Source organism: Limulus polyphemus, unplaced genomic scaffold (genome assembly GCF_000517525.1).
Source record: "Limulus polyphemus unplaced genomic scaffold, Limulus_polyphemus-2.1.2 Scaffold4446, whole genome shotgun sequence".
Taxonomy (NCBI): domain Eukaryota; kingdom Metazoa; phylum Arthropoda; class Merostomata; order Xiphosura; family Limulidae; genus Limulus; species Limulus polyphemus.
This window is the reverse complement of record NW_013670056.1, coordinates 31,127-43,958: the sequence shown is the minus strand read 5'-3', so window position 1 is coordinate 43,958 and position 12,832 is coordinate 31,127. Positions and strand designations below refer to the sequence as shown.

The window sequence follows — 12,832 nt, the reverse complement described above, 5'->3', positions numbered from 1 at the left end:
ATGTAAATTGATGTGTCGGATGAAAACATTTATGGGTTTTTGAAACTTTTTAACTCACCATGTAGTAGCATAAATATGTTTAAGTGTTTGAATAATATTATGGTTTTGTGTCTAATTAATATATAGAGGACCAACTATTTAATGATATTATTACAGATTCTTTTCTTTTCACTTCACAGGTTATATTTTCAATTTTGCCTTTGATAAAAAGAAAATAAATCTGTAATATAATTCGTTGAAAATATTTGTGACTACTAGCCTGTAGGTGACGTTTGGGAACGTTCGAGTTTACGTGTTTGGCAACGTGATTCATACCGCTTTAAATTTAATTTATGTAAGGACGTTGGAGAAGTTACTGTTAATTTGTGAAATTATATGTAAAATATAATTTTAATATTACACAAGGGTATTTTATTGTTATTAAAATGTTTTTTAAGTTAAGAATATGAGCCTTTTATAAAAAAATGTGCTTATAAAGTGAAATGAACAAGTCATGTTATGATGTTCATTATTTATATTTATAGTTTACATTTTAAAAGAAACTAAGTGTAAGGAATAAAAACTTGTGAAGTTAAAACTTTTATTTACAAAAAAGTGAAAGGTAATCACACGCAACCTTTTACTAAATTTAGCTATTTTAGCCAAAAGTTACTGAGAGATGTTGACATTATGAACTAATATTGATAAAGAACGAAATATGAAGAAATAATTATAAAAAATATAATTATAAGTTAAATCGAGCATCAAAAACTAAAACACGATGTAATAAAACGTATTTATAAACCTTTCAATTTACACACTTCTTGCAACACCAGTTTTTAAATTTAAATGTTTGTATGAATACAAAGTGTGATGAGTTTTTCTTGGTGAATTAATTATTAAAAAAGTCGTTATACTAGAGATATCCAATGGTTGGCTATAACTTGAGCAATGCATGGTATTTTAAATTATATTCTTCTAAGAAGTCTATATAAAAATATTCACAAACTGGTTTGTAAGATAAAATATAAGTTAAAAAGGTAAATTTTGTTCTTGAATTTTCTTTCAACCTGAAAACAAGTGTGGAATAATAATTGCATTGGATTTTATTGTTAGTGTCACCCATGATGAACAATGTTATTATTAATAAGTAGAAGTTGGCAAAATGTGTCTGCTTTGCCATTTTCTACCTCAGTATCAGCTACTTCAAGTTTCATCATTGGTTTTGTTGTCCTGTGGTTTCTCTAGAGGAAAGTCTTGCATTATTAATCCTACATAGCTGAGGGTAAAGGTGTAGATTTGGAATATCTGGATTTTCAGAAATCACTTGACAAGTTCCACATAAAAGACTTTTTAAAAAAAATGAGTGATTTAAAACATGGTGTCTAGAATGAGTTGTGGAGAAATGCAGGGAAAGCTCATTGTGTTTGAGTATCATCGTTTAGTAACATGATCAGAATGTTTTTGTTATTATTTAGTGAATCTTTACTAGTGATTACAAAATACTATATTATACTTCGAACTACAATTGGAGGTAATATGTTTATTTTAAAAAAAGGACATGATTTATATTAACTTGTGATCAAAGCAAGCTATCTACATTGATCAGAACTAAAAATCAACCCATTAATGATTATAGCTAAATTAATATACTGTTCTTACTTTACTCACTATAATGATAAGAATACATTATTTTATTTATAGAATGTTAGTAAAGCTGATTTTACTACAATTCTTGATTTATTTCCTTTTGTAAAAACCATCTCATCTCATCCAAAAGTCATCTTTTTAAAACTTTGCATTCGTGAAAAGATTAACCCCCTACTCATCTACTTAAGAATGGACCTTCATTTATAATACAAGGCCTAGGAAGATATATATCCACTTTCAGCTGATTGGATCACAAATTTAATTCAGTCTATCTTCCTCACCATATCCTAAAATTCCCAAACGTAAAGGTAAATTGAGAAGTTAGTAATATCTATGCCTATAAGTGTTATCTGCTTAGCCTTGTATGAAGTTTAGAAGTTGATATTGTAACTTAGTTTAAAAACATTTTTCTTATTGGTAAAGCTATTCAGGTAAATAGACAATGCGTATCTAAGTTCTATTGTTCTTGCACAGATAAATCACACTGCTTAAGCTACATCCAAAAGCTGCTATTTTCTTTGTTTATGGGTAAGCACATAGCTACACAATGGGCTATCTGTGTTGTGCCCACCACGGGTATTGAAATCTGTTATTTAGCATTATAATCTTTCAGACTTACTACTGTGCCACTGGAGGGGCAAGCTGCTATTTCTTGTACTTATTATATTTGAAAGATAAACATACTTATGGGTCATTAAATTTGAAAGTTTATTGAAGTGTTTTCCTATAATATTGTTCTTTCTTTACAGATTGTATTTGAAGAAAAAATGCAGCTAACTATTTTTGCTGCTGTTTTAGTATCTTGCTTTTTGTACTTAAATGCTACACTTTCAAAATCCAGCCGTGAAGAAAAGAAAACCAAAGTAAAGGTAGGAAATACTTTTAAATCCTAATTTAAATATCAGTAAAAAAAAAAAACAAGAAGAAAGCTGTAAAGCACTAGTGAAAAAACTTGTAATGAAATTTGAAATTTCCAGTATTTTACTCTTACGTAAAATACTTTGACAGGATGAAGATAGATAAGAATGATTTCTGTGTCTTTTTTTACAGTGCAAGAGAAACCTTATTATGATTTCACATTTCATATGTACATAGCTTATCATCAAATTAAGTCTTCCATCAGTTTCAGGCCAAACTAACTCATCAAAAGACAGTTGGTTAATAACTTCATAGTCTGAGCTTGTTAACAAAAAATTGGGAAGTTTAAAGAATAACAAGACTCATGGGCCAGATAATATTTACCCAAGGGTTTTGAAGGATTTAAAGGAGCCACTTGACACTAGCTTTTGTGTGTCTTTAAACAGAGGGCAGGTGTCAGAAGATTTATAGTGTCCTGAAACACTAGTTCATCTCTAGTGTCCTAAAACACTAGTTCATCTATAGTGTCCTAAACACAAGTTCAACTATAGTGTACTAAAACACTGCTTCATTTATAGTGTCCTAAAACACTAGTTCATCTGTAGTGTCCTGAAACACTAGTTCATCTCTAGTGTCCTAAAACACTAGTTCATCTATAGTGTCCTAAACACAAGTTCAACTATAGTGTACTAAAACACTACTTCATTTATAGTGTTCTAAAACACTAGTTCATTTATAGTGTCCTAAAACACTAGTTCATCTCTAGTGTCCTAAAACACTAGTTCATCTATAGTGTCCTAAACACAAGTTCAACTATAGTGTACTAAAACACTACTTCATTTATAGTGTCCTAAAACACTAGTTCAACTATGGTGTACTAAAACACTAGTTCATCTGTAGTGTCCTAAAACACTAGTTCATCTATAGTATCCTAAAACACTAGTTCATCTATAGTGTCCTAAAACACTAGTTCATCTATAGTGTCCTAAAACACTAGTTCGTGTGTAATGTTCTGAAACACTAGTTCATCTATAGTGTCCTAAAACACTAGTTCATCTATAGTGTCCTAAAACACTAGTTCGTGTGTAATGTTCTGAAACACTAGTTCATCTATAGTGTCCTAAAACACTAGTTCATCTATAGTGTCCTAAAACACTAGTTCATCTATAGTATCCTAAAACACTAGTTCGTGTGTAATGTTCTGAAACACTAGTTCATCTATAGTGTCCTAAAACACTAGTTCTTGTGTAATGTTCTGAAACACTAGTTCATCTATAGTGTCCTAAAACACTAGTTCTTGTGTAATGTTCTGAAACACTAGTTCATCTAGAGTAGCATAAAACATTAGCTCAAATATAGTATCCTAAAAGACCAGATCATCAAAATCATAGCCAAAGTAGTCTTTCTTCCTACACAATCTAGCTAGAAATATTACATGTTCCTGGACTTTTATTTCTTGCTACACAACTTAGCTAGAGATATTACATGTTTCTGGACTTTTCTTTCTTGCTACACAACCTAGCTAGAGATATTACAAGTTCCTGGACTTTTCTTTCTTGCTACACAACTTAGCTAGAGATATTACATGTTTCTGGACTTTTCTTTCTTGCTACACAATCTAGCTAGAGATATTACATGTTCCAGGACTTTTATTCTTACACAACCTAGCTACATATATTACACATTCCTGGATTTTTACTTTGAGCAGTGAAGACATTGTGTTTGTTGTTAAGAATTAAATATTATCTTTTGACAGGTAGATGGAGCTCTACCATCCGTAAAGACCGTTGTAGAAAGAGATTTGGTGACTCAAAATGTTAAAAGTAAAGACATCTTAAAGGAACACAAAGCCTTCTCTGTACCCAAAGCTACAGAAAGTCAATTCGTTGGAGCTGTGATAGCATATGTTACACCAGTGAGTAGTTTTTATACAGAATAAATGTTGGAAAATATGTGATGGTTTTCTTACGTGTTAACTTATTACAGAAATGAAAATGTTTCTAGTAATATGTGTGTTGTAAGTTAGCAAGACATACAAGACAAAACAGTTTTAGGTTTGAAAAAGAAGTGTAAATTGTTTTATTATTGTTACTCCAACTAAGTAGTGTGTGTTGTTGTTGTTTTTTATTGTCTGCATGGTTTTGAAAAACATTTTTTTAAGAATTTAAAATTTATTTAGAGTCCTATATATCAGGTTCTTGAGTTATTAGGATGTTGATGTAGTCTCAGTAAATATCTTGAAGCAATTCCTGTATATATGAATCGACATCCTACAAGTGAGGTTCTTTGTTATGTGTAATGAGACAAGTTTCTTCTTTGCTTTTTTACATATAAATATATTTATTAACAATTGGCATCTTTAACATAAAGGTTTCTTTCAAACTTACCGTAGTTCTCAAAGCTAGTAACATGACATATTTACCAACTGATGTGTAGTTTAAACAAGAAATTATTTACTTGTTGTGTTTCAGGATAGAAAAACGTACCTAGTAGTTAACATTTAACTGTCTGATTCTCTCTTTTTTTTATTCTCTTCTGCTCTCTGGTGTTATTACTATAGTTGATCTACAGTAAGCAAGATTATTACAATATATAACCTGCAATAAGCAAGATTATTACAATATATAACCTGCAACAAGCAGGATTATTACAATAGTTGATCTACAGTAAGCAAGATTATTACAATATATAACCTGCAATAAGCAAGATTATTACAATATATAACCTGCAACAAGCAGGATTATTACAATATATAACCTGCAATAAGCAAGATTATTACAATATATAACCTGCAATAAGCAAGATTATTACAATATATAACCTGCAATAAGCAAGATTATTGCCATAGTTAATCTACTATTACCAATTTTATCAGAATAGTTGATCTACATTTATTACAATTGTTGGTTTGTTTCTCTGTTAGTGGAACAGTCATGGTTATGACATAGCTAAGTTATTTGGAGCCAAGTTTACTTACGTGTCACCTGTTTGGTTACAACTGAAACCAAAACCCGAAGGAGGTTATCGAATTGAAGGCCAACATGATATCGACAAAGGTTGGATATCGGAAGTTAGAAAAACAAACAAGAAAGTAAAAATAGGTAATTAAAATTATTTTTGGTTTACTAGAGTTAGATGCTGGCTGAAATGTTTCTGATAAAGGTTTGATATCAGTCCCCAGGACTTGGATTATTATTCACGCTTGATAATCATCTCAATATTATCAGAATTTAAACACATTTCACTTTTTTACGATAAAGAAGCTAAACAGTATTATTTCTTTTGTATTATGTTACACAAAAATAGTCAGAAACTTACATTTTTGTTTATACTACCACATTTTCTGAACAAATCTGTTTAATTACATTAATAGTACACACAAACATCAGTTTTACTTTTTTCACACTACAAAGTCACATCAGTGGTGTTTTTTTACTACTACTATATCAAGAAGTATAGTATTGGTCCTCCAGTGAGTCAGTGGAAAGTTTATGGACTTATAATGCTAAAATAGTTTTGTGTTGTCATGGTTACTGGCTTCTGTATGATTACCTAGACTACCAAAGATCACCCCAGACTTACTGTAAGTAGAGAATACTTTGTGTTGTCATGGTTACTGGCTTCTCTATGATTACCTATACTACCAAAGATCACCCCAGACATACTGTAAGTAGAGAAATGTGTTGTGTTGTCATGGTTACTGGCTTCTCTATGATTACCTATACTACCAAAGATCACCCCAGACTTACTGTAAGTAGAGAATACTTTGTGTTGTCATGGTTACTGGCTTCTCTATGATTACCTAGACTACCAAAGATCACCCCAGACTTACTGTAAGTAGAGAATACTTTGTGTTGTCATGGTTACTGGCTTCTCTATGATTACCTAGACTACCAAAGATTACCCCAGACTTACTGTAAGTAGAGAATACTTTGTGTTGTCATGGTTACTGGCTTCTCTATGATTACCTAGACTACCAAAGACCACCCCAGACTTACTGTAAGTAGAGAATACTTTGTGTTATCATGGTTACTGGCTTCTCTATGATTACCTAGACTACCAAAGATCACCCCAGACTTACTGTGAGTAGAGAATAGTTTGTGTTGTCATCGTCTATATATAATCACTTACTGGTTTGGAGTTCAGTACAATGTTGGACAGATCAACTTACAAGAATATGTAAAATGACATTGAAAATAGAAAAAGCAACATGAAGTACGGTGTACATGGGTAATGGTTGGTAATAAGATCTGTACCATGATGGTATGCAACATAAGGTACAATGTACATGGGTAATGGCTGGTAGTAATATCTGTACCATGATGGTATGCAACATGAAGTACAGTGTACATCGGTAATGGCTAGTAGTTAGATCTGTACCGTGATGGTATACAACATGAGGTACAGTGTACATCGGTAATGGCTGGTAGTAATATATGTACCATGATGATATGCAACATGAAGTACAGTGTACATGGGTAATGGCTGGTAGTAAGATCTGTACCATGATGGTATGCAACATGAGGTACAGTGTACATGGATAATGGCTGGTAGTAAGATCTGTACCATGATGGTATACAACATGAAGTACAGTGTACATGGGTATGGCTGGTAGTAAGATCTGTACCATGATGGTATGCAACATGAGGTACAGTGTACATCGGTAATGACTGGTAGTAATATCTGTACCATGATGGTATGCAACATAAGGTACAGTGTACATGGGTATGGCTGGTAGTAATATATGTACCATGATGGTATGCAACATAAGGTACAGTGTACATGGGTAATGGCTAGTAGTAATATCTGTACCATGATGGTATGCAACATAAGGTACAGTGTACATGGGTAATGGCTGGTAGTAATATCTGTACCATAATGGTATACAACATGAAGTACAGTGTACATCGGTAATGGCTGGTAGTAATATCTGTACCATGATATCATGGTACAGATCTTACTACCAGCCATTACCCATGTACACTGTACCTTATGTTGCATACCGGTATGCAACATAAGGTACAGTGTACATCGGTAATGGCTGGTAGTAAGATCTGTACCATGATGGTATGCAACATAAGGTACAGTGTACATCGGTAATGGCTGGTAGTAAGATCTGTACCATGATGATATGCAACATAAGGTATAGTGTAAATGGGTAATGGCTGGTAGTAAGATCTGTACCATGATGGTATGCAACATAAGGTACAGTGTACATCGGTAATGGCTGGTAGTAATATCTGTACCATAATGGTATGCAACATGAAGTACAGTGTACATGGCTTGCTACTTATGCTACAAGAAAGTTTTTCACAACCTTGATCAGTGGCTAAACTATAACGAGTTTAATAGTAAAAAAAGGCCAAACTTTTTTGTTTTTTTTAACAAAACACGTTTTAAGTCTATGGCATCAAAGCATACCAAATTTTACTTCAATCATTGGATAAAATCAGTTTAGTTTCTGTTGCCGTAACAAAAAAGAATTTTGCTTCTATTTGGCAATAGCTTCTTTCTCTTGGATGTTACACCAGTCCTAACTACTTGGCAGTAGTTTCTATATCTGGATATTACATCATAAGTTGGATTATACGTGGATTATTAGCTGATTTACCTAGATTAAGCTGTCCTAACTACTTGGCAGTAGTTTCTATATCTGGGTATTACATCATAAGTTGGATTATATGTGGATTATTAGCTGATTTACCTAGATTAAGCTTCCTAACTACTTGGCAATAGTTTCTATATCTGGATATTACATCATAAGTTGGATTATACGTGGATTATTAGCTGATTTACCTAGATTAAGCTGTCCTACCTACTTGGCAGTGGTTTCTATATCTGGATATTACATCATAAGTTGGATTATACGTAGATTATTAGCTGATTTACCTAGATTAAGCTGTCCTACCTACTTGGCACTAGTTTCTATATCTGGATATTACATCATTAGTTGGATTATACGTGGATTATTAACTGATTTACCTAGATTAAGCTGTCCTACCTACTTGGCAGTGGTTTCTATATCTGGATATTACATCATAAGTTGGATTATTAGCTGCTTTACCTAGATTAAGCTGTTCTAACTACTTGGCAGTGGTTTCTATATCTGGATATTACATCATAAGTTGGATTATACATGGATTATTAGCTGATTTACCTAGATTAAGCTGTAGGTAATTGTTTTCTACTTTAATATCATAATTTAATGTTTTCTCTGTAATAAAACTTACTTCATCTGTTTTAGCATGGTTTTCTAGCACCAATTTTTTATTAGTAATCTTCTTTCTTTGTCAGTTCCAAGAGTCATATTTGAGTCCTGGACATACACTTCCTTGTCAAAGCTGTTTACTTCTGTAAACAGTCAACTTGAGGTATCTCAGTTGCTGGTGGATTTTGGGAAGGTATGTAAGAATGAATCAGTAGAAACATTATTCACTGCTTATCTTGTTCTGATATGGTAGCTTTACTGTTTATGTGTTTACAAGTATACTTTGGTATGTTAGCTGTACTGTTTACGTGTATTGTTTGGTATGTTAGCTATACTATTTATGTGTATTGTTTGGTATATTAGCTATACTGTTTACAAGTATAGTTTGGTATGTTAGCTATACTGTTTACATGTGTACAAGTATAATTTGGTATGTTAGCTGTACTGTTTACGTGTATTGATTGGTATGTTAGCTATACTGTTTACAATTATAGTTTGGTATGTTAGCTATACTGTTTACATGTGTACAAGTATAATTTGGTGTGTTAGCTGTACTGTTTACATGTTTACAAGTATAGTTTGGTATGTTAGCTGTACTGTTTACGTGTGTACAAGTATAGTTTGATATAGCAGTTTTACTGTTTATGTGTGTACAAGTTTAGTTTGATATGTTAAGTAAACAGTAAAATTAACATATCAAACTAAACTTGTACACACATAAACAGTAAAAGTGTGTACAAGTTTAGTTTGATATGTTAATTTTACTGTTTACGTGTGTACAAGTTTAGTTTGATATGTTAATTTTACTGTTTACATGTTTACAAGTATAGTTTGGTATGTTAGCTCTACTGTTTACGTGTGTACAAGTATAGTTTGATATAGCAGTTTTACTGTTTATGTGTGTACAAGTTTAGTTTGATATGTTAATTTTACTGTTTACAGGTCAGTGGTTTTGACGGATATGTTGTCGAACTATGGAGCATGTTAGGAGGACAGATGAAAGAGTGAGTAAACAGTTTTAACATATTTTGAAGTGATTTTTGTTTACATTCCAAAGTCTTTTAAGGTTTTTAATCAGTTCTGCTTAGTTTCTGAAATAGTAGCAATTCCTTGATGTTGAGAAATTCTCATTTTGTGTGTTTGCTTAAAATAATGAAGCTCCTGAGTGGATTACTGATTATATATATATAAACTTATGTATGATTCTTAATGTGTATATTCAGTGATGAAAATCTTGGATTGACATAATTCCTCCAACAATACTCAACACATTTATATTGATAGACAACCATGGAACACTGCATTTTTAAGATTCTGTCTTTGTATCTAAAAAACTGACTGTGATAAAGTTGAGGTTATATCCACTTGAGGGTGTATGGATTCACTGAGGTTCTTTAACTTTGTAAACCAGTAAATGTTAATTAAATTGTTTTTTCATTAATGTATGTCAATAAATTTACCATTGAAACATGGTTTATGATTCAAAATTTCCCGTTGTCTAAGTTTTGATTTTTTTAATATCAAACGAAAATATTTAGATAAATTTTTTGTCTTCATTTCTGTATCATGTGACACTTTTTCACACTAAATTGTCCAGTTTGGATATTCTTTCTATCCCTATTTTAGCTTCTAGGGTTTAATACAGATTACATACTTATAATATAGGTATTGCTAAGGTATAATCTAATTTTATAGATTTTTTAGTCTCCAATCTTCTTGCTATACTGATATATAAACCAGAAAGTGAAACCCACTTACCATATCCTTTCTTTCAAAAAACGTCAGTAATTTTCTCTGACATTTGCTTTTGGATTATTTGTAACCAATAGAAAGAGAAGATTTTAATTTCTTTAGGGTTAGGTCATTCTGATGATAGGTTTTGAATTATTATACCTACAGTTTTATTCTTTGCTATTGCCGAGTCATCTAGACCAGCCAAAGGAATTATAGCAAATTTAGAAAGCTAGTTAAAGTATAATAATTACAGGAGATTGTATTCTTTGTGCATATTATTATTTTGTATTCTGTATTGAAAATTTGAAATAATCAACTAGAAACCTACAAAAAATTAGGGTTAGCTTTTATTCCAACTTCGAGAGTAATACATATGTATTAAATTTTTATTTATTGTTATAAAAGTAAGTAAAATGTAAAAATTAAATACTTATCAGGTAAGATAAGAATATGTAAAGACATTTCTTTGTGAGCAGAGTGTGTGTGTGAGCTGCTCATGCATGATGTAGTTCAGTACTTTATTTACCCTAACTTGCAATGTGCTTTTGCTGGGTGATTTATTGCCTTGTTATGCAAGTTTAGTAGTTACATATATTTCAAAGATCAATATATATACAATTAAGTGAAAGCAGTTACGAGAAGGTTAGAGGACTTGAATATCTTAGTATAAATATACGTAACTGTCTGTTACAATATGCGTTAGGACTTGAATATCTTAGTATAAATATACGTAACTGTCTGTCACAATATGCGTTAGGACTTGAATATCTTAGGATAAATATAAGTAACTGTCTGTTACAATATGCATTAGGACTTGAATATCTTAGGATAAATATAAGTAACTGTCTGTTACAATATGCGTTAGGACTTGAATATCTTAGGATAAATATAAGTAACTGTCTGTTACAATATGCATTAGGACTTGAATATCTTAGGATAAATATATGTAACTGTCTGTTACAATATGCGTTAGGACTTGAATATCTTAGGATAAATATACGTAACTGTCTGTCTCAATATGCATTAGGACTTGAATATGTTAGGATAAATATACGTAACTGTCTGTTACAATATGCATTAGGACTTGAATAACTTAGGATAAATATAAGTAACTGTCTGGTACAATATGCTTTAAGACTTGAATATCTTAGGATAAATATACATAACTGTCTGTTACAATATGCATTAGGACTTGAATATCTTAGGATAAATATACGTAACTGTCTGTCTCAATATGCATCAGGACTTGAATATGTTAGGATAAATATACTTAACTGTCTGTTACAATATGCATTAGGACTTGAATATCTTAGGATAAATATACGTAACTGTCTGTTACAATATGCGTTAGGACTTGAATATCTTAGGATAAATATATGTAACTGTCTGTTACAATATGCGTTAGGACTTGAATATGTTAGGATAAATATACGTAACTGTCTGTTACAATATGCGTTAGGACTTGAATATCTTAGGATAAATATACGTAACTGTCTGTTACAATATGCGTTAGGACTTGAATGTCTTAGGATAAATATACGTAACTGTCTGTTACAATATGCGTTAGGACTTGAATATCTTAGGATAAATATACGTAACTGTCTGTTACAAAATGCATTAGGACTTGAATATCTTAGGATAAATATACGTAACTGTCTGTTACAAAATGCATTCATTCTAGAAAAGAAACGTAAATTAGATTTATTTTGTAATTTTGATTGGTGGTTACAAGGTTGGTCAAATAGACTGAGCCCATATATAGTGCTATGGTAGAGAAAGTAACAGATAAAGAATAAAGTTTTATTGAAAAACTTGATATTTATTTAGGAGATTCTAGAGGTTATGCAAATCAAATGTGAAACTTGTAAGATAAAAAAAAGTATTTTTATTCTTCACATAAAAATCACCTTGCACTTGGACTGACTCAATAAAGGTTTCATAATTCTCAGGTAAATATTTAGTAAAAATACTTAACTAAAACATTCTATTTTTTGTGTAGAAAAGATTTGTAATGTTTACTAAAAAGCTTGGCAAGTTTCATAAAGATACAGTTACTACATTTAATGCTACAGTATATTCTCTGTGGTTACAGTGACTCAACCCTCGTAAAGAGAATTAATGTTACTGATAATTTCACATGTTAATACACATTTTAATAATAATTTCACATTCGATAACGAGGAACCCACTTTGACACTAATAATGGCTGGAGACGGCTTGAATGGGTAATGAAGAAAAACTTTAATATAACAGCAAATGTACAACGTTTCGACAAGGTTTTGTCCCGATGATGACAATATACCGTTACTGTATTCCATGATACGAAGTGGCAGCAGTATTTTGTACGACAATATACCGTTACTGTATTCCATGATACGAAGTGGCAGCAGTATTTTGTACGAC

General features: G+C 31.5%; 1 protein-coding gene across 2 annotated transcripts in view; it reads left to right on the top strand.

The window, feature by feature from the left end:
* Positions 1 to 271: 271 nt before the first annotated feature.
* Positions 272 to 12,832, top strand: part of LOC106471160 (chitinase domain-containing protein 1-like) — a 21,875-nt gene continuing 9,314 nt past the window's right edge. The window contains exons 1-6 of one of the 2 annotated variants that reach the window (XM_013931748.2): positions 272 to 334; positions 2,379 to 2,498; positions 4,244 to 4,402; positions 5,411 to 5,588; positions 8,782 to 8,888; positions 9,638 to 9,699. In XM_013931748.2, coding sequence (XP_013787202.1) covers positions 2,397 to 2,498; positions 4,244 to 4,402; positions 5,411 to 5,588; positions 8,782 to 8,888; positions 9,638 to 9,699 — 608 coding nt within the window. In that variant the 5' untranslated portion in view covers positions 272 to 334; positions 2,379 to 2,396. Of the gene's footprint in view, positions 335 to 387; positions 407 to 2,378; positions 2,499 to 4,243; positions 4,403 to 5,410; positions 5,589 to 8,781; positions 8,889 to 9,637; positions 9,700 to 12,832 lie in introns of those variants that run through there. The other variant, XM_022399772.1, reaches the window with a different exon arrangement.